The following is a 23,094-nucleotide window of genomic DNA, read 5'->3' on the forward strand; positions in this document are numbered from 1 at the left end:
CATATGACAAACCTCAGCTTGAGAAGCTGCAGTGAGAACACTGAGGTGGCCCATTTTCTTTTTAAACACAGAAAACCTTCAGAAGTGCAGTTCACAAGGTTAAAGAGTAGCTGAGCTTCATAGTGTTTACTTGCTGTCTGAGAGCAAACCCTAAGGATGGCTGCTGATTAAGCTAATGAGACATGTTCTGTGGGTGTTGTCTGAACTGTGTTCTGGCTTGAGAGAACAAACTGATTGTAAAAGAAGCCGAGGAAGTGTTGCTTGTGCAGCTTTTGTACTCCACGTGTTAAAGTGATTGTTCATTCGTATTATCAAAGGGTACAAGTTAAACTATGTAACCCACATCATGTAGGTTGTGAACTGTGAAATAATGTGGTTTTAATATAATATCAATATTTTGACCACATCCAAGTAAATAATAGCATTTTAGTTCTAAATAATGGCATATTATTTATTGCTTTGCCCTAGATAAATAATTTGGTGTGACTAAATAAACTGTGCCTTAAACTAGGCTAGTTTACAGCTGGGAGCATGGCTTGGGTGAGAAATGACCCTTTATGGTTGTTATAATTTCAAGAAGAGCATGTTTATTTATTCTTTTGCCTAGTAGATGGCTTACATAGTGTAGAAGCTGCACATTGTGCCTCCTGTGCTTAATAAAATGCTTTTTGGTCAACACCTTGAGCATCAGGGTAGGCACTTGATGTGGTGGTGTATGTGTGGGCTATTTTTTACCTCTGTGTTCTGCATCAGGGTGGGTGCATGAATGCTGTGGGCTTCTGGGCAGTTCCCTAGTAGTTATGGACTGTAAATGAAGAAAGTTTCCAACAGTAAAATAACAAGTTTCTAACAGTTGTTGTAGAAAAGTGAAAACATCTAACTCCAATGTATAGTGGAAAGAAAGGCCTTTACTATTGATACATTCAACTGTATGGCTTGCAAATTTGGCCAGACCTGATGTGATGATTTGCAGTGTAGGTGCTGTGGGTATCCGTAGGCTTCATGTGTGTTCAGGTGCACGTTACTTCACTTGCTCAACTGTAATGTCCTATTGCAGCAGACATAGAGTTTTTGTCTCTTCTGTGCCTTTTTTCCTCTGTCGCCTTCCAAAGGAGGTATTGTTGGGCTGTGAGGTGAAGGACCTGTGTCCCCTCTGCCCATGACAGTCCTTTGAAGATAATGCAGCTATGCCACAGGGGACCTAGGAGATAACTTGATGTATAATTTCTGAAACACTTATTGAAATCTCTGATCTTTTACAGCCTGGAGGTAGTAGAGGGAATGTTTTATGAAATAAGTAAAATATGGGAAATTACTAATATTTTGTAATAAAGCAGTCAGATGATGTATATTCTGAAGCATTAGCTAAAAGCCCTTTTTCTTTGCCTTTTTCAAAAAGCCACAGGTAGATATTTCTCTAGAAATATGTAGAGTTGTTGACACATTGTAAAGGCACCAAGAAATTACTTTTGAAGTTCAGTGGAATGTGCTGTGTTGAGCTGATTGAATGATCTCAGGTCTCTGATTTTTCTGTCCTCTCCAGATGTGATGTGAGAGATTTGCCCTCCTGCTTCAGTTCTGGCTTAGCCTGACTTTCCCTGGAACAGAGACTGGACGGCAGTGCAATGCCTCCTCCTTTTCTTTTGCGGATAGCTATACCACATAGAGCACAGTTCAGCTTACTTTTCTCCTGAGTTAATGATATTTAAGTGGTTAAACCTGCAGGAAACTGGCTGTTAAGAGATTAAGAGGCCAATATCTGGGTTATTTAGGAGGCAGAAAGAAAAAGAAATTTGAGGGTAAGGAATGAACATAGGGCTGAATTTTTATGTGCTGTAGTACAGTGGCAGAATAGAAGAATCATATGCACAAAGAAAATTTCAGGGTTGAATAAGGCTTTTTTTTTCCTTTTTCTTTTCCTTTTTAGAAAAACAGATACATAAAATAGTAGTTTTCTTTTGCCAGTAAGTAAGGATGAACGCATTTGCTTGTCAGTTGTATGATGCCTTCTCTCTGCTAGCGATGGTGATGTAGAGACTGGGTTGAAGAAGGTATGGGATTAATTTATTTGGGTTTAATAGAAATGATTGTTTTTCAACTGTGAGCTGTGTACATGGTGTCAGATACCAGTGTCAGAGTGCCCTGTGCTGAGGCTGGTGAATAAAGCAGCTTCACACTTGTGTGAGATTGCCACTGCTTGATCAGTAGGGGTAAGAGGAATGGTAGTAAAAAGAGAGGGTTTTTAAATTCAGAGATGAGAAATACACTGAGATAGAAAAGCAAGCTTGTACTAGAGATTAGCAGTGGTGAGCATTCTGCTAGAAAGGAGTTAAATGAAGAAAAATCATGAAATTATTTCACGGCAGCAGGAGGTTAGGAAACATAACTAAACATGTTAAACTCAGTGTGAAGCAAGAGGACCCCAGGGGTGTTTTAGTCAGATAATATTTAATTTGTTGCAATGTCAGTTGTGTGATTGCTTGTCAGCTGCCATATGTATGTGCTATAAGTAAAATGAGGCTTTTAGAGACCATGCACAATTTTACAGCAGATAGTAAGCAGGGGATTTATCAGAGGCAGATTAAAAGAGTTACAGTGCATTTATTTGCTTTGGTCCATTGCCAGGATATAAGGCAAGCTGAGCCCTCTGCAGAGAAGCACTGGAGGTGAGGGACAAGAGTTAGAAAGGAAGGACTATAAATCTGGAGAAAAACCTATGGAATAAAAGAACACGTAAGATACACAAGTATTTTTAGGTATGCATTGAAAGCTGCCTACTGAGTGTTTGCCAGAAGAGCAGCCAGATTGCAGAGGCTCTCCAAAATGTAAGAAATTAGGGTTAGGAAGCTAAGAGTGTCTTTGAATGCTTTGTTCTGGCACTTAAAAGAAGCCTTTGATTGTCTTTCTCAGGCTCTCTGCCTATTCTTACTGCAGTTTGCCAAGTGATTGCCTTCTCCAGACTTCCAACCATGGGTGGAAAGTTGGTGTTCAACCTTAATAATACACTACCTTCCCTAGCAAGAAAATGTCTCTGTTAGGAGAGTAGCAGAGTGATGAAAACCATCAGTTGCAGAGAGATGATGGGACAGGTAGAGATGCTTAATTCCTGGTTTGCTGTGTGCTTGTGGTTACAGAGTACATCGGTCTGTCTGACCTCTCTCCCTATTCAGGTTAGACACAGATAGAAGTACTTCAATTTATACAGAATAAATATCTTATTTTCTTGGAGAAACCTTGATTGTAGGGCACAATACTTGAAGGGCTTCTTTATAGGCTAAATCCATCTTTAGACTCCTGCAGTAGCCTTATATTGGCTTGAGGGGTGAAAATGGAAGCAGGGGTTTGATATATAGAAAGTCATATTTGAGAGGCAAGGATATTTTGGAAAACCATTTCCTTATGTTCTTGTCAGTGTAAAGGTGGTGAAATCTGCTGCATGTTTTTGTTTTTATGGAGTTAACAGGCTTTTTTATAAATGCAGTTTTAATTGAGGTCTTGAGTAGAAAGTCAATGGTGTGTACATACATATGTGTCTGCAGTCAGTTCTAATTTGCAAAGTAATGTGAAAATAGGTCAGCCACAGAGAGAAATGTTGGGAAATGGCTGCAGCAGAGAAGGAAGCTGTTTGGAGGTTTGGGAATAGAAAATTTTGGTTTAAAGATGATCAGTACAAAAGTTAGGGTGGTAAGAGAAAGAGAAACTGTTTGCCCTCTGGTGAGAATTAGATGCTGCTGTAGACAAGGAGGATGTGGAGAGTTTCTGGTAATTTAATTTTTGGTGGGATTTTTGGCATATAACTCTTGGTTTGTTGTCTGTTCTGGAAGATTTGGGCAGCTGTTGTTGGCAGTGCTCCAAGAGGGTCAGGAGTTGAGGGGATGTGGCTCCCTTAGATGCATTCCCATAATAGCAAAGTCTGACTGAATGTGCCTTTAGCTACTGAAAGTTCTGCTTTCAGGCCCCGCCCCTGCTTCTTGGGTCTTACTATCCCTTTGTGTTTACTTTTCCCCGTTTTCCATGAAGCAATAGGATGTGAATGTAGGCTGCGAGGAGAGAAGCCTGATAACAAAGTAAGGCTCAATACTTTATCAGTTCTTCCAGCCATTACACTGGGGCAGAACCTGTTAATTGTCTGTAGTCCCGTGCATGTTCCCTAGCTAATGCTTCCCCATGGTATATAGTACAGCTCCTGTATCCCTGCGAGCTTTGAATGCGTGGAATGCGCGTGTTTCCTGTAAGGAAGATGTAAAGAGGAAGATACCAACTGATGCTGCAGCCCATCAACAGTAGCTGGTGTCTTGTGTTGCTACATAACAGGCAGGGCTCTGTGCTTTGGTTTCATGAATTTCATCACTTTGATACAAATTCATTTCTCTAAATTAGGGATGTTGTTGAATTGTAATCCTCCTCTTTGATAAACACATCACTGAAGTTGAGATTTATCACATTTATTGTTTGCCTTTATTCAGTAGACAAGTTACCTGTCAGAGAAGGAAATTAGACTGGTTTGATATAATTCATATTAAGGCTCAGTTGATTGTTTTTTGTCCCTAATTCTTCTCTAGTGCCAGCAATTTGATTGTTAATGTTGTTTTTTTGAGTATTTGATGAGATACCAAAATGTTGAGGTGATTTATAATTGACAGAGTCTGTATCTTCTCATCCATCCTTCTTTTAAAAGGTTGGATCTGTTCCTCTGCCCCTTTTTCAGGGCCTGTCCTGCCTTTTGTGAGTTCAAAGATAGTTGCTCCTGGATCAGAGATTACCATGACTAATTTTCCAAGTATTCTAAGAATATATTTTGTCAGTAGGTCCTGACACAGTCTAATATAGTTAATTATTATTTCTGGCCATATTTTGGCTTATGTTGCCACACCTCATACTGCTAATTCTGTTTGTGATAAACATCTGGTCAAGCCCCAGTCACCATCTCCTTTTTTCTATGTATATATTTGTATCGCTTCAAGCCAGAAAGCAGAGAACTCTGTTACACAGTCACCTTTCTCTTTTATTTGTGTTCTTATGAAGAATATTTAACTAAATTGTACCTGATTGCAAATAGCATCTCTTTAATGCTGAAGCTCCATATCGTTCCTCAGTCTCAAAATTTTTCCTTGTTATGACTAATTTGGAGTTGGGAGTCTGGGGAGGAAGAGGAGGGAGAATCTTGCCACTGATTTCTTATAATGAAGCAGTCTATTAACATTCTCCAAAAATTATCATTAATTAAACAAAAAGCTTACCTAATGCTAGGAACAGGAATATTTCTGTGTTATCAAAAAAAGCACTGAGTGGGAAATAGCATTATGATTCCACTTTACAAAGTCTCTCTCCTCTGCCAGGCTCTAACCCAAACAGAAGCGAGAGAGCAAGTGAGCTGTGCATTTGGGTTGTGGATTAATAGTTGAAGCTCACTCGTGTGGAAATAAAGCAGATTTTCTGTGACTAGAATCTGTCATTAAAAAGCCATTATCGGAACCGACCAGCACAATTTCTGCTCTTTCATGGCTAATGACAAAACAATATGTTCTTTAAAAAACAACCCTATATTTTCTTTCAGAGAAGGTGCAGGAGACTCACCAGAACAGAAGCGGGTGAAGAGAGGCAGTTGAAAGATTTATTGATCAATAAACCAGACAATTACAGCTTGTTTATGAAAAGAAAAAAAACAACCCACAAACCCCAAACCTCGGGCCAGCAAGCAACACCGAGACTCTAATAATGATAACTCTGGCATCCAGCTTGAAACGATAAAAGTCAATAGGAAGATATAGGATTTCAATAAAATTATGACACTAGATAAACTTTACCCCAGGAACAAATTTTCCCTGGGTGTGTGACTGACTTCAGTTAGATTTGTAACTTTAATTTCTTTCTTATTGATTTTTCTTTGCTTCAACTAATTAGGAAGTCTGTGGTGAATGGTGTGGATGGATGTTTGAGGAGGGGTAAGGAGCACCAACAGGAATAAGCGCTGTGTTTGTATGTATGTACAGAAGGTCAGATGGCTTTGTAAATTCTTTTGGCTATGTTTTTACTGTTCAGTTGCTTCCAGCACACAGTTGGGAGTCCTCAGTGTGCTAATACTTGAAGCTGCAGCTGCCTTTGGAGGTGAGCAGTAGCACTGCTTCAGTGACATGGAGGGTGTTGGTAGGATGTTGATGGTGCTAATGTGAACCGTTCTCAGGTCTTTTACTAATATAAACCACAGAATCCTGGAGGAGTCCACTTATATTACTGTTGTTTCTAAACCCTCCGATAGCCCTTTGGTGTGTGAGTGCTGGGAAAGACTTGCCCTTAGCCTCAAGCTCCTCACTAACCAGGTTGAATTTTGGCTTTACATAGAGGGAATAGAGGAGCTGGTGGAAAGACCAGAAGGATTTATTTTAGGGTGTCATTTTGCAGAGGTGCCTTTCTATACTTTCCCATAGCAGATTTCCATGGGATTAACTCTAGTTTGTGTTTAAGAACATAAAACATGTTTTCTTTTTAGTTACTTCTGCAGTAGTAGGAGGCAGATTTGTTTGGTGAATGGGTTGTTGCTGACAGAAGGAAGGCAAACTTCAGCCTTTGAAAAGAATCACTCTTTTTCCTCTTTTTCAAAGTTAGATCTCCTAAAACACAGCTGCAGGCTGCAGCGCCGGAGTTTGCTGCAGGGCATTAATTTCCTAGGGTTATAATGAACATCAAACCAAATTATTCTGGTTTTAGGGCATGTTTAGAGCAAGCTGCATTTCTGTTCTGGTGTTGATTTGAAACTGGTCAAGGCAAAGAGCACCTTGAAGTGTGCCAGTCTAAGGTCCATTGAGAGTTAGCAGAGATATCAGTGCTGGGTAAATTTTGGGAATTCCCAGGGAAACTGCTTTTTGCTAATTCTGATAACTGGTCTCCTGAAAAGTGGGAAAGCAGAGGTGTTGGGAAAAGGTTAGAAACTACATCTGAAAGTCCCTGGCAAAGTTTTTGATGGAGCTTGGGGAATGTTGCGTTGGGGATGAGGAGATAGTGCAGCAATTACTAAATTAGGATTGCATTTTAGAGAATCTTTTTAGGCAGAGGACTTCTCAACAAGAACTTCTGTTCCCTGCCAAACTGACAAGGTCTTTAGGAGGGAGGGAAAAGCTTTCAGTAAGAGCTCTTGATGGGGAGACGTTTAAAAAAGGGAGCTGGGGACCACTTGTTGAAAGCTGAGAATTGATTTCATTACAGTGTTAATATTTAGAAATAATTAAAGAGGAGAACTGAACTCCAAGATCGAGTGTTTGATTGTATCACCCTTTATTTCAGCACCTTCCAGTACAGCTTTTGCTGTGCTTACCATACTTTGTCTTGAGAAGTTTACTTGTTCTTTAAGAGAAAGGCTTTGAAGGACAAGATCTGTAGCTGATTTTAGGGCAAAGCCAGCCTGTAGGTACGTCCTGCTCCCATGTAATTTTCCCATCCTAACATGAAAGCTGAAGTTTGTCCTCCTTGCAGCTGAACAGCTCAGGCAACTGCTAGGATCTTGCTGGGAATGATTCAAATGACCTAATGTTCACCAGTTAATTGGAAGCCAAGTGTGATGGGAATTGCTAGGGGTCCTGTTTGCTTTTGAAAACATGCTAAGGATTTTGGGACTGCCCTGCTGTAATGGAGAGAACATTGCGGTGTTAAATGATCACATTGATGAAAGATACTGAGTAGAAAATGAGGCTAAAGGAGTGCTCGGAGTACAGAGAGGATGCTGTAATTGCAGATCTAATTGCAAGGATATCAAGGCCAGGTTGAATGGGGCTTGGAGCAACCTGGTCTAGTGGAAGGTGTCCCTGCCTGTGGCAGGGGGCTAGAACTAGATGAGCTTAAAGGTCCCTTCTAACTCAAACTAGCCTGTGATCAAATGAATACCTTCACTAAAGGCTGTCATTACATTCTCATCTATGCTCTAGACAAGATTCTGCAATAAAGGGGGAGTGAAAGTCATCTCTGTAGCAAAAGCAGCTTGCCTTATGGAAAGTACACTGGGCAGATGGGGTGATGTGAAGGGGAGGGAGGATGGAGCAGTCCTGTTCTTCTGACTTTCATTACAAGCCAGGTGTGGTGTGGCTGGGTTTGTGTTTAATTCTGCATTTAACGTGGAATTATTTCTTTTCATATGTCTGTCAGGTGAACAATTCTTTCCAAACTATGTCAAAACTGTTCTTTCCTTGGAAAACTGTTTCTCCTCAGTCATGCCTGAGCAAGGAGCTTATAGCTTCCAGTACTATTTATGTTAAAACCTGGTTTTATTATTTTATTAACTTGGTTCCTGTAGCCTCAGGCTGTCCTTTGGTTTTGGTGGCCTTTTACCTGCTGACCAGCCATCTTGGCTGACCTTTCAATCCATGACATGCTCTGAACACATGCTGTACCTCTGGCGATGCTCTCAGTATTATTTTCACACCTTGAATTTGCCTGCTCCTTCCCTTCCCCATGTGTACACTTGCTATCCATGTTCAGTCTTTGACCTTTAGATTTTGAAGGAGGAGATAATCTTTGTATACAGGCTTGCTCAGCTGAGCAGTTGGCATCACCTCTGCTGTCTGCAATACAGCCTTTTTCATTTGGGATTGGGGAAAAAGGACCTTTTTGTCTACCCTGGCAATTCCTGAAATCCCCCAGACAGGAGAATCCCACCAAAGCATTTCAATACAGCCTGGCTGGGTTTAGGAAGTGCTTCAGGCCCAGTGCCAGTGGTGACACCTAGTCTGGATGTAAACTGCACAGCTATAAAGCTGGGTGATTTTCTAATAATGTTTTAGATATTTGTGATGGCAGAATTCACACATGAGAACTGTTTTTTTCCAGAGCACTTGTGCATTCCTGCAGCAGGACAAGCTAGAAAGCCTCAGCAGCAGCAACTTTGACCCTGTTCAGTAGCCTTACAAACATGAAGGTTCTTTGTGCGGTTAAAACACATCATCAGCTGGCTGATCCCTATATGCATACTGCACTGTAAAGAGTAATCTCCTTAAAACACACCTGACTATTGGCAGTTTCCAGCCTTCTGTGCCCATTCTTCTTCATCAGTGCCTTAGAGGTAGGTGTTAGGTGCTGTCTGAAGTTGGAAATGCATTAGGAAATACCTCAAGCAAGAGTCCACACAAGAAGTTTTACCTTTAACTTTCAGCCCAAGCTTTATACCTGAAAGGGGAGCAGGATCCTTCTCTTTGTCTTTCTCTTCATCTGCTTGGTTAGTGAGCCAAACACATTGTTTGTGAGATTATTAACCTCTGAAAAAGTGTTTATTGCAAACACTGAGTGTTGCAGTGTTTAATGAGTGATAACTCACATACCATATAGAGGATATTTACTCTCAACCACTTTGTTAGTTGTCAAATCTGTTCCATTTCTGTTGTGACAATTCCGTTCATTCATTGCTGGAACTCTTTGGCAGGAAAAATATCAAGCACTACACTAAATATTTTGCTGAAGAAACCCGTTCAGCCACATTGAATTAGAATAATGTCTCCAAAAAGAAGGCAGGCTGTTTTCAGTTGCCATCTGCTTGTTAGAATGTATGCATGTTGCTTTCCTGCAAGGGCTATGTGGTTTTATATACACAAAGACAGTCTGATTCTTCAGTGTGCAGAGCAACAACATTTGTTCTGTTAGAACTGTGTATTCATCTGGGTCTTGATGCCACTATGAAGACGATGAATGTCTCTCCATCACGGTTTTGTCCTTAAAAGAATAATGGACAAAGATGTAGGATGGTGTTTGGGATCTCTGTCCTTGGAGTGGATCAGGGGCTATATCCCTAAAGGTGTTTGCTGTTCTTCCTGACAGGAACGTGATGGGATGCGAGCAATTCTGGAGTCGTATGACAGTGAGCTGACCCCTTCGGAGCACTCGCCCCAGCTGAACCGGCGCATGCGTGAGGCTGAGGAGATGGTGCAGAAGCTGCATGCTCATAACACTGAGCTGGAGGTAATAAAGAAGCATCATGCTGTAAACCCAGGGGTGAAGTAATTGAGACCTGTAAGATTGGATTGCCTAGTGAGGTGATCTGCTCTCACAGAAGACAGATTTGCAAAATTCAGGTTTCAAAATCCCAGGATCAGTAAGAGCCACAAGTTACTATCTGCACCTGAAGCTGGCACAGGCAAAGAATAACCATCTTTGGCGTGATGAGTGTGCTTTGTGTTAAGCATAGCTATGCTGCATGGCTAGAGTGCCAGCTAGTCCCTGTGAGTTAAAGGTTGTATATAAGGGGAAAGAATAATGCAGTGTAGGAAGTGTGGTGTCTTTTTTGTGGTCTACTCTAAGTAACTCACTGTATCATGTGTAGTGAGGTTCTTCCTCACATACAGTGTGATTGTATGTTTGGAAGAGCTTTAAGGGTTGAAGAAGGAAAGTGTGTATGTCTGCTGTTAATTCTTTGCTTACTGGCATTGGGCCTGATATCACCAAAATACCAGTAATTATTAAGTGCTTTAAACTAGGTTTTGTTTAGGAAAAAACATTCTTTCCTAAGATAGAAGTTTTGCTTGAAGGTATTCTTCCATTATTTTTTGTTCTCTTTTGGAAATACGTAACCTGAAATGTGACTTTGATGAGGTAAATGCTAACATGCATTTGCCAAATACTTCTCCTCTGTTGTGTTTTGTCATAATGGAATGGGCTTTATGGTCATGAGTTGAAATGTTTAGAATAGGTCTGTAATCTTAAAGCTTGGCAGCTTGATTACATAGGCTTTGCAATAATCCTAAGTGTGTGAGTTTTCCTTCCTTCATGTCTAGTTCCATCATCATAAAAATTTATAGATGCCGTAATTCAAATGGAGTAAAACTTACAGAAAAAGATGCTCTTCAGGTTCATGTTCAAGCCATAAAGTGTGTTGTCCCACTGTGCACAAAACCCGGTTGCTTCTTGTATCCTTAAAAATGCTCTTTTCTTGTATTGATAGGTGGGAACTTAAGTCAGGTAGTACTGGCTTTAATGACCTTCAAAGCCTTAGCAAGCAGAGCAGTGTGGTGTTGTATACATCAGTAGCATAGTGTAGATCCACTTCATCCCTGTTTCTCAGAAAAGGAATGCTGGAGAGTTTTGGACAAGTTGATAGGTTAGCTGGTAACATCGGATAACATGTGCATTTGCCTGAATTTGTCTGTCTCAGAGTATTTCTCTGGTGCCTTTTGATAATCATGCTGCTTACCAGGAGACAGAGCAGAATTAGATGGTGCTGACATAAAGTGAAGGTGTTTATTTCATCCTCTTAGTTGTTTCCAGCATTGGGTCTGCATTGCTGGAGGGAGATTTCCCATATTGTTTCCCTGAACAGGTCAGATGTGCATGGTGTCTTTGGGCAATAGTGAATTACCTTTTCTTCTTAGGTGAAATCTTGGAAGAGTGTGGGAACCAATTGCTACAGCCCTTTAATTATTTATAGGGTACAGATTCCAAGGGTTTTTTTTTCATGGATATTGATTATGGGTTACATGGAAAATTTCAGAAAGGAGCTGTATTCTCTGGAGCCTTGTTGTGTATGATGTCAACCCTTCAGCCTTTCAAACACTGCTAGAAGCGGGATTCAGAGATCTGATATTCTCCTTGCAAAGTAAAATGTTACGCTTCACTTGATTTTGTTTGGCTTTCTGACTGCAGTGTTGACTGCCTAATCCCAGCCGTTTTGAAATCCTGGGAGAAAGTTTTTTGTTTTAGTAGAAAATCTGAATACTGGAAAGGGAGACAGAGGTACAGGCAGGACTCCTGGTGCCTCATCATCAGGAGCAGCAGCTGTAACCAGCTGCCTGTAGATCAAAGAACTGGTCGATAGCAGCTATTAATAACTTCTAACATAATGTTCTGCACCCTCCCAGCTCTGCTGAGCCTCTGTACAGACTTTAGAAGTGTTGACACCTGCATGACTCACAAGCAGAAGAGACAAGAATGAGGCACCTTGGAGCCTCTGTTGTTTATGAGGTGTGGGGAGGGGTTGTGGAGAGGAAAGGAAAAAGGAACTTCAGTATAAGTCAGTATGACCGAAGGGTTCTCAGAGCCCCTGGTGTGGATGAGTCTGGGAGGGCAGCACACAATCAGCTTGGAGAGTGGCACAGAATAATGAGAGGAGCACATCTGGGAGTGTCTGCATATGGCAGCAAAGCAACAACATGCAGAGCTATTCAGATAAGATCTAGGTGAGGTTTGGGGTGGCTGCAGAGTGACTGATGGATCTAAGCTAAGAAGGCCTAGCTGATGCTTTTTGCTAGGCTAAATTGGTAGAAGTGTGGAAAACAGTTAAAATCACTAGTTTCCAGGGGATATACCACTGCAGGTACCCAGTTATGTCCACAGAGGGGTGCTGCTGGACTTACCACCACTGGGACATTGTGTACAGGAGCAGCACTTGCACAGTCCCTGTGCACTGCATCTCCACGGGGCAGGCTGCAGGTATTGCTATGGTGCAGGAGCACCTTGAGTTAAAAAAGCCCTTGAAACCCCTAAGGCAAATGCATTTTATTGCATTATATTTTGTAGCTTCTGCCTTCCAGCTTTGGTCATAAACCTTAAAATTCACACCATGCACCTTGTCTCTTCTCCCTGAGTTATCACAGCTGGTTTTCTCTTTTTTCAACAGAGTACTTGATTTACCAACATCTCCTTCTGTGCTCCCTACCAGAGAGCCCTTTGATACCTTTTATTTTCTTGTTTTTTTCTGGCTGCGCTAATCTCTGAACAAACCATGGAGGAGAATGAAGTGATGTTCTTACCAGGGATTTTTCCTTATCCTTAAAATGGAGATTTTTCCATCTATTCCAGCAACACTGTGTGAGGCACGTAGCTCTTTGGTGAAGACAGAGTGATTGCGATAACACAATAGGAGAGAGGAGTAAGTCATGTGGGATTAGGAAAGTCTTGGGCTGAGGCAACAGTTTTTGACTCATTAGGGAGATGAGGTCTCTGATAAGTCTTTTGCTTGCTGTATAAATGGAGGTGGGAAGCTGTTTAAAAGAACACAAGGAATGAGAGAGGTGTGTGTAAACCCTGGAGGGCTGTGTGTATTAGTGTATGCTGGGAGGATGGAGTTTGGTGATACACTGGGTCGTGCCTTACTCTCTCCTTCCCTAGCCCTCACTGGGCAGGAGTGCTGCTGGGAGCCATGCTGGGTCTGTGTCACAGACACTGCCTGGATTACAGGTACCTTCCCAGAAACTGAAATACAGAAGAATGCTTTCATCCCAGATCACTTTGGAGGTGCAGTGGTGCTGCATAAGAACTAGTCCTGTCAGAGCCTAATAAGGCAGAGGACTGGAAGGCAAAGAAAGGCTGATGGGGAATTTTTAAAATCCCCTTCATTGATGACTGATGAGAAAAGCTGGATTTCTAATGCATGGACATACAAACAGATAGTCTGATCTTGGACACAGAATGATTGCTTTATCCTCCCCAGAGCTGCCTGCCCCCAGGCCAACCCCTGATCCATAGGTTGATCTGGCTGCAGATGTTCAAGAAGGCACCTCACGTAGTGTTGAATGTAAAACAGGGGAGGTGCAAAGAAAAATGCCATCTGACATGGTGGCTGAAAGAGCAAGCTGTCTGTGTCAGCCTATTTCACGTGGTTAATGAAGTGTCACTCACCATCTTCTTAAAAGTGTGTTTTGGAACTGAAGAGGGAATGAGTTTGTCCCTGGCCAGACTCCTATAAATACTCAAAGAGAATTGTAGCTGTATTTATATCTTGGCATGGAATTTTCTGTTTTGATGCTGGTGATGAGAACAGTTTTCTTGCCAGTCTTGGTTAACTCTTACTACCTTAGCTCTCTGAACTTCTGATTTCAAGGTAAACATGACAAAGCAAGAAGCTTCTCTGCAGGCAGCAGCTACTGTGAAAAAGCTCTGATGTGGAGTTTAGTGTTTGAAAAGTTAAATCCAGCTGCACAAAAGAGCAATCATCATAAATATAACTCCATTAATAGCGATTTTATTACAACACACTTGCCTCCATATGAAACTTTAATGAAGAGAGATTTGCAAGGAAAGACTCATGCTGACACCTTCAATGGTCTCCAGCATTTGTTACATTGAGAGATTTACACTGTCTGTGAGCACCATATGTACTCTAATCAGTTAATTATGAGTCTGACAGTTTCAGCACATGAAATACCATATGCTCTGTGTTTTTGTTCCACTGTGGGACATTACTGGTGACCTCAGAACTCATTGACCAAATATTGTCACTTTAGCTGCACCTGATAACTGCAGCACATCTGCTGACAATAAAAATTGGGCATTGTTGATTCTTGTGAAGGTAGCCACAAATCTGCTCTTTGTAAAGGGAGTTACTTACCAGTCACCCCTGTGTTTAAAGTGCTTAAATTTTATGTGCAGATGCAATAAAGTGTTTATCTGAGAGTTAACAGTTCCTCCTTGTCTCTCACCCAGCTTCCCCCATCACTGCCTTTCCACTTTTTTTACATTCTTTTTTTTGTTCCTTTTTTCCTTTCTTTGATCCACACTTGATGTTTATTTTGCTGTATTCCTCCTCTGCTGTATTTCCTCTCCTCCTCAAAGGAAAATTGCCTCTTCACATAGCAGAAGAGGTTTTTGTGATGATGGAACTTTACAGAGAAATTTCCTTCCATCTGTACAAGGTACAGAGGAGTTTGTTTTAATTTCCACTTCTTCCTGCTTTCTCTACGTCTCTGCTGCCATCCAACCTTTGGGCACTGTTTTTTCTCAGTGACAACTGTAAGAAGCAGTGCTAAGATTACTCTGCTCTCTCCAGTTGTCCATAACGTTCAAATCAAAGTCACTAGAGCTTTCCTGCCACTCCAGTATTGCATATGTTTCACTTGTCCAGGCTTCTACTGTCATTGGAGCATCTTATCTGTGACTCATGGGAAGAAAAGAGACTCTCTCTGGAGATGACGCTAATGTGCTCCCATGCATCAGCTACCACTGATTACTGAAGCAGTCACAGGGCTGGACATCATTTTCTGACAAAGCAAACACCTTGTCAGAATAGCATTTTGAACCTGAACACTTTGGCATCTCTAGTCATACTCGAGCCTTCCTGGGAACCACTGCAGTCCTTTGTGTTCCTTTTCTAAAGGAGAGCAAGTCAGGCTCCATGTCCTCCCTCAGTCCTGGAAAATGGATTATCTTGGGTTCTCTCTTCTCTCACATTTTTCATCTTCCTTCAGACCTAAGTGACCTTATGAAGTCAGGGAGCCATTAGTTTCCTTCCCTCCCTTTTCCACCTGCCAGTGGCTGTGTTTTGAGAAAGCACATTACAAATAAGCACATTATAATGAGGAAGTCAAGTCATGAAGGGGCTTAATGATTTGTTACAGGTGACAGTCCCTGCTCTGTGGAAGAAGAATACCTCTCAGGAGTTGATGCTGCAGCAAAGCCTGTCTGTGTGTAACTGAGACTTTCTGTTAGGTCAGACTAGACTTTAAAACTCAGTTGCTATTAATTTTTTTGAGGAGATTCCCATTTTGAATCTGCCCTGAAAGTTAGTAACTGATCAAGAGAAGTGGTCCATGGCATTGCCTTAAGTATAACGTATCCTGCACTGACCATCATTGTTTTCACTACAGGTAGATTTACAGATATTTTTACTGTGTGGGTTCTCTGGCAGTTTAAAGAAGGCTTCAGCTCAGCAGTTCCTAGGCACCACAGCTAACTGGATGCAAGTCTCCATCATTCTCAAGAAGTGATAATGTCCTGGCACCAACTTGCATAGAATAAATAAACTCATTAAGTAAGACAACATTTGTGTCTCTAACTTGTGATAAGCTGCTTTATAGACAAGCCCCCAGAACCAGGTAACCTTAAGGACCCTTTTCACACTCTTGGCTTATGTTGAAGTGCATGGGTCAGAAAAGCATTTTCCAACTCTTGCTCTCTTGTGCTTCGAGTGCAGTACAAACAAGGGGAGACGTTGTAATTGCCATCACTTTTTGATGAAAGTCACTCTCCTGATGTACATGCAGTCCCTGACACTGCTCCTAGTTCTTTACTGACTAGATTGTGTCTTTGGCTCTGTAAACACAAAGATTTCTAGTAATGGTAAATGTAAATTATCACCTGTGCCAGCAATGCAGGGAGTTCAGGATGGAATCCTGCTGTCTGAAGGGTTTCAGTCTGCAGGAAGCATACCTGTGACTGTGCTAATATCATCATCCTGCTGTCTAGGTGAGATGCTTAGAGGACATGGGAATGCTCTTGTACTTGGCCTCTGAAAGATCTCTCTTCAGGCCCAGGCAGATTGATAGATGCCAGCAACAAAAAGATTTCTCCCTCCTCTTCCGCTATGCCCCATTAAAATGCTCTTGGTATGAACAAATCCTCCTGCAGCCTCTTCTGGTAATGTTATGAATAATCAAGCACAACCGAGGCTTGACCTAGGAAGTTTGGGTTAGCTTCACATGTACCTGGCTAAGAGAAACAGATGTACTGGGTCTCGAATTCCTACAGAAGATTTAAAACTGGGTTCTTTCTTAGTGATGTTTTGGAAAGGGAAGATAACTGATGTGCAGTTATGAGTTATGATGATACTCCAGTAGAATAGGAGAGAACATTTCACACAGTATTGAGAGCTTTAGAGCTCTTTACAGTGGAAAGCCTTCATGCGTATGCCTAGAGATAGAGGCTCTGCAATTAGATGTCTTTAGGTGGAAGAGGAAGCAAGAATTCATATGGACTGGAAGCAGTGGCCCCATCTGCAGCAAATGGCAGCAAAGATGTCCCATGAAAGAGCTGCTCTTGTGCAGTATGGTGCCTATAGCCTCCTGTGGTGAGCATGAAGCAGTGGGAGCAGGGGACTGAAATTGAATTGCAAGTAACACAGTGATAACATGTCTCTTCCCTCACAGGTGGAAAGCAGAAGGAAAAAGGTCAGTTAAGCATCCCTGGGGAATGGGGTTAGGAACAGGTAGCTTTCAGCTTTTGAAAGGGAAAGCTTTGAAAATGCAGAAATATGTTCTTACATCTTATGCTGGTCTCCATCACTTGCTGTTGAGCGCAGCAGTGTGAGGAAGGCCTGGGAGTCAGTAGGGAGGTTGCTGGGCAGGTTCCTCCATGCTTGCACCATTTTCGAGTGTTGTTTTCCACACTTACAGAATTGTTTGGGCTTTTGCAATGTTGGAAAACATTCAGCAAGTAGGACAAGATCCATCTTGCATTTATTTCAGAGATTTAACATCTTTGAATCTTTTCCAAGCTGGAAATCATGGTACTTTTATGTAGCACTGCTCTCATCTGTGTGGACTGATCCCATGTCACTGCTGTGTCCCATGTCTGGTAGCAGGGTTTGTCTTTGGGGGTACTTGAGTGTCCTTGGATGGGACTGATCAAAGCTTCCTAACACCAGTATACATTGTGTCTTTCTGGAGCAGGGTGGTGGCATACTCTCAAAGACAGTGCCACATCCATCTTTCCCAGAGGTGTTCTCAGGCCAGTGCATCTTGCCTGTTTTGAACCATGTTGGTGATCCAGGTGTCAGTGCTAGCACAGATGTAAGGTTGATGTTAAATACACCCCAATTATTACAACTACTACTTAGGAACATTGTTGCACTGATGAAAGCTTTAGTTGCTTGTGGAAACCAAGCAGATCCAGGGGAGGAAGGAAGTAAGTATCCTGTGGAAGAAGTAAAAGCTAAGACTGCACACTGGGACAAAGTTTTACATGGAAAATGCCACAGAAATTGTAGCTGTTGCCTAACTCTGCTTTGTATTAATGACATTAAATAGTGCTTGTCTGGCAGCTTAAGAGACGTTCTGAACTTGTTGAGATTTGTTGATTTTTATAATGATTGGATTTGAATTCTATGATTTGAAGTGTTTCATAGAAGAATAATTATTCAATCTCTGCATAATTTAAGATTTCAAGTATGTATTTGTAAGTGGTTTTTTGTCATCTTTTAATTCACTATGATGGTCTCTTGTAAGAAAGAGGGATTAATATTTTTAATTATTACTTTCTATTTAAAACATACTGTAAAGATTCTAAAGATTTCCTGTAGGAAAAGAATGATAAAGTTTGTATGTATTTGTGCATCTATTGTACTTGGGATTCATTGTGTAAGGGAAAACAAGAAAAAGGAGGAAATGATGTAGACATAATTTATCTGCTCCATCCCTCTTCCACATAGTGAGAAGATGAGACAACTAATATTCCATTCGTGCATACTTGGTCTTGAAGCAACACAGGAACAAGAACCCAAGGGTCAGATCTCATGTAGGGTGTCACTCATTTCTGCCCGCTGTGGTTCTGTGGGCTCCAGCTACAGAGTTTTGTGAAATCCTGTTACCAAATAGTTACATAATATATAATATATAAACATAAAAGTGCTTTGAGAAAACAACATCCATGCATCCTTATTCCCATGCTCTTGTGGATCCTAATGCTCTTGCTCTTTGCAGCTTGCAAGGTTTGTAAGATGCACCTTAATATACTTAATACTTTGGTTATTGTGGCAATGAGAATAACAATAGTTGCTCTCTTGGTTTGCTTTTTTGAAGCCCATTGATTCTTCATTTTGGCCTTAATTACCAGTAGTAGTAGTGTTTCTTCAGGGAACTAATTAGTCTACAAAGCCTGGTTCAGTCAGTGCTTGAGCCCAGTTAGTTGAATGGTGCCTTAGTACAAGAGCCAATTGCAATTGTTTTAATTCAGAACATACATAGTTATTCACCCTTAATACTTCTCCATAGTCATGAGTTGCATTTGCTCCCATACGTTCACTTTATGGACTGGTTTGTCCATGGACTGCAGCATCTCCGTTTCTCCAGTTTGGTTTCATATTAAGGTCATGAATTAGAGAACGGCACCACTGCAAGTCACAACCAACAGAATTTAAAGGAAGGTGACTGGAATTCTCTTTATTTTTCTCTTTTTCACTGCGATGTGACCAGCCTACTAATATTTGGAAGAGGCTGGGAAGAGAGTGAAAAAGCCAGCTGATAGCAGCTTTCACCAAGCTGTGAACCAGAAGTAAGCTGTTGATATAGATCTCCTCTCTTCAGGGGTGGTCCAGGTAAATTGCAGGGAACAAGTCTGTTTTCTCACGAGGCTTTGCAATTTATCTATTTGCTTTAATCAGTGTTAATGTCAAATGTGCTTTGATTGTGCTAAAAGCTTTTCAGCAAAACAAACTGCAAGTCCTAAGTTTTGGAAAAAGTCACAGTCTTCCTGCAGTGCAAGTTGTAACATTTTTCTTCTAGATTTTATTTATGCTGTTTAATAAAACAACTAGTACTAGTGTACAGTACATGTGCCGTGAATCCAATTTTGGTGACAATAACACAGATATGAAATGCACGGCACATTGATTTGACATATTGAACTGATACATGTTTTCAATTTGTTTAAACAGCTCTAATAGCCTTGACAGATATATACTCAGATTTCAGTTCTATCCAAGACCACTGTAAAAAGAGAACTGATTTCTGGTTTAAAGCATTGATTTTTATCTGTTCTGTGCTCTCATGCCTGCATTCCACAATACAGACTTGTAAACATGAGTTCTTGTCACATCAACTTTACTTCCTTTTGGAAAATGGTAGAAATAGCTCTTTTTCCTTTGGAAAGCTGATTCTTGGAAGAGTTGCTAAACCTAAAAGCCTTTAATTTTTAAAGGACGTCAACAAGCTTGACAGATTATATGTGATGCTATTACTGGTGTATAAAACCCCAGTGATATATTGAGTAGCTGTGAATGTGAACAGAGTAATTATTTTGTAGAGGTTATTTAAAGTAGATTAACTTGTGTAATGGGAGAGCTTTTTGAGGCTTCTTTGTGTAAAGAAGCCAGCGTACATTATTTATGTACACAAAGAAAAGATGAATATCTGTATCAGTGTTAATTTATGGGAGTATCTCTTGAGGGACCACAAACTGTGAATTTTTCTAAAGCCAAGGCTGTGCAATGCAGTTGGGAACTGATAGAGACCGTAAACTAATGCTCTTTGGGGTTTTATTATTGCTAAGCTAGTTATTACCAACCCTACCTTTGGCAATTACATTCTTGCTACTCTTTATTAGCAGTTCACATAGATGCAGTGTTCTTCACTTTCTAGTCATCTGTTTTATTCCCTTTTATAAGACATCATTTCATTAGGGGAAAATGCAGCCTTAGGGTAGGTCAGTTCCCTGACCTGATTTCTCAGATATTCAGGTGTGCTGCTTTGACCTCTGTGCTTCTAGTTGCACCTAGCAACATGAGGGTGCTGGTTTCTGGGTATTCTGTGACCTTTTGAATGAAGAAAGGTGTTATGGGCAGCTATCAGTGATGTCTGCACTGTGGTGGCAACCCCCCATTTCTCTAGTCGGGAACATTCCAGCAGTGGTTAAACCACACTCACATACTTGCCTTCTATAATGTGGGTACGAAAGGGCAATAGCAGCCACTTTCAGAGTGCTTCAAGAAAACCCTCGTTCTTCAGACAACCTCAGCTTGAGGCATCTGGGCCACCATTCTTACTCGGTGGAGATTGCTCTGTCTGAGCCATTCACTCAAAGCTCATCTGAGCGTACTTAATTGTATCTCAGCTGCAGCATGGCAGCATGCAGAGCTGTCAAGAAGAGAAAGCTGTTAGCATTATGTATGGTATTTATTTAAAGTAGAGTTGCTCATTGTGCTTGGCAGAGGCTGCCTGGGGGCTTGTGATGAGAGCAGAAATACCTATGCAGATGTATGTAATTCCTGGGAATGTTTATAACAGTATAAATGTGTAATTAGTCTTCAATTCTGTCAGCAGACATGGCAGCAAACATATCCAAGTTTGTTTGAAAATGTCATTTTTTTTTAATGGATTATTATGACCTGAGAGGACAATGTTGGTAATGTGTGTACATACGTATGTGTTCCCAGTGCATACATATGTGTTCAGGAAAGCATATCTAAAGAACTCCACATGACTGACGTTATGCTCTTAAAATAACAGTATCCCAAGCTAATTCTACAGGCTTTTTATTGCTTTGCTGTTTATGTACATTTCTGAAGACAGTAGGTGAGACTCTCACAGCTATATAGAGAAATGACATTTATCTTCACAGTGCAGCATGACCTTATCGTTCATAAGTGGCATTTCCTCTCAAGATAATGAGCACCTTTATATTTAGGCCAGGCAAGACCCAAATTCATTGTATCTGATTTCTACAGCCCATCAACACTTTACACATCGCTGTAATTATTGTGGATATTAGTTTCTGTTACATTCTATTTGCTCTTTGAATTCCACTTGTTTCTGAACAGCAAAGGGGGGGAAAAGGTCACATTGGAGTCTCCATGAATACCTGAGAACTGCTGCATAGCACAAATACCACCACAACAACAAATGCACGTTTTATGCACCCTTCTTGCATGGCCTCTTCCATAAAAAGCAAAACATTTTTGGGATGAGTCAGTCTAGGCTAGACAATTAAGCTGGTGTCACCCTGAGGCCAGCTACCTTTAGGCAAAGGGGAAGCTTTGTAGCTGTTTATCTGCTTGGTTATGAAGAAAGGAAATTTAAGTGTGAATAAAAAGGTTAAAATAAAGAGTGTTCGCAATTCCTACTTGCAGATCTTTACAGAGGGGAACTGTCTGTCATCTCCATGTTGCCTTACCCTGGCTCTATTGCTTGATTTAACTTTGCCTGCAGCATCAGCTGTGTGTATATTCACCATGTCTCTCCTAATGCCCATCCACAAGCAAGCCTTTACATGCCTCTGAAATGGCACTCCCAGTCTTGGAGCATCCCATGCTGTGCAATGGGGGAGCAGTTCACTGCATCTTGTACCTGTGTGGCAGGAGCTAATAACTGAGATGATCTTAGCGTATATTCTGACTTCTCTCCTTTCTTTGCCAAATGGAGATCTTTTATGTTTTTATAGCATGGCTTTGCTAGACAGGCATTCAGGTGCAGGGAAACTCAAAGGTCTCTAATGTGACCATCAAGCTGTTTCACCTTTTGCCTTGTCAGTCTGCATTTGCTAGAGCGAGAAGCAATTGGGAGTTGCTGGATTGCTTTCCTGAAATGAGATGCTGTTTGGTTCACTCAGAGAAGATAAACACTTGCATCTCAAAAATACCATCCTGTCAGGCATCTTCTTTGGTGGTCTCAGCAGAAGGACCAAGGAACAAATGGACCATGTCTAAGATAAAATTGCAGTGCACCCTCTGTAGTTAATCCTTTCAGCCCAAAACTGAGAAGCACTGATGGGGCGATTTAAGGAAATAGACACTTCTGTGCCTCCTGCTCTATTTTATGGATAAACAAAGGGCTTCTGCCCCAGATTAATCCCACACTTTGCCCTCACAGTAAATCTCCTGCAAGTTTTTACAATGCAAATTAAACTGGTGGTTGGCAAACAGAATAATATTGTGCCTGTCCTGTGCAAGGATGGTTTGTTTACTTGTTCTGTTCCTGTCACTGCAGCTGGGGTTTTCCCCCTTGTATACCCTTTCTGAACCAAGTAAAGGAAGATATTAAGCAATGGAGTTTAAAAGTTTGGGTTAAAGATCATATTGACAGCCTTCTCCACCTCCCTGCAGGAGGAAAGAATTTAATTTTGAGAAAGCTGTAGATCTGTGCAGAGCTGGCATGGGATAAGCCTCCATCCCCACAGAGGAGAAGGCTCTGAGGAGGTCCTGGATTGCTCGCTGGCAGACTCCATGTGCTCAACAAATCTGCCATGGAGCTGCAAGGAGAGACTTTGCAAGAGTAGTGAAGGATCTTAAGCTAGTAGAAGTCCTTGGAAAGAGAAACCAGAAGGTTATCTGGTCCAGAAGAGGCCAAAAAGATGCTACAGGGGCTGGAGTCTTCTCTGGAAACAGGCTTGAGAGAGCTGGGCTTGTACAGCCTGGAGAAGAGAAAGCACAGGGAAGACCTTACAACAATCTTCCAGTACCTGAAGGGGGCCTACAAGAAGTCTGGAGAGAGACTTTTTACAATGGCCTGTAGGGACAGGACAAGGGGAAATGGCTTTAAACTGACAGAGGGGAGATTAGACATCATGAAGAAATTCTTCCCTGTGAGGATGGTGAGATACTGGCAGAGGGTGCCCAGAGAAGCTGTGGCTGCCCCATCCCTGGCAGTGTTCAAGGCCAGGTTGGACACAGGGGCTTGGAGCAGTCTGGTCTAGTCGAAG

At 41.4% G+C, this 23,094-nt stretch overlaps 1 protein-coding gene across 3 annotated transcripts in view; it reads left to right on the plus strand.

Moving 5' to 3' along the window:
• The window catches only part of MAD1L1 (mitotic arrest deficient 1 like 1), a 366,896-nt gene that overhangs the window by 144,926 nt on the left and 198,876 nt on the right, over window positions 1-23,094 (plus strand). For 2 of the 3 annotated variants that reach the window (XM_005145268.3, XM_031045610.2), the window contains exon 13: window positions 9,799-9,939. In XM_005145268.3, coding sequence (XP_005145325.2) covers window positions 9,799-9,939 — 141 coding nt within the window. Of the gene's footprint in view, window positions 1-9,796; window positions 9,940-23,094 lie in introns of all 3 variants that reach the window. The other variant, XM_034065681.1, reaches the window with a different exon arrangement.

This window comes from Melopsittacus undulatus, chromosome 8, assembly GCF_012275295.1.
Source record: "Melopsittacus undulatus isolate bMelUnd1 chromosome 8, bMelUnd1.mat.Z, whole genome shotgun sequence".
Classification (NCBI taxonomy): Eukaryota; Metazoa; Chordata; class Aves; order Psittaciformes; family Psittaculidae; genus Melopsittacus; species Melopsittacus undulatus.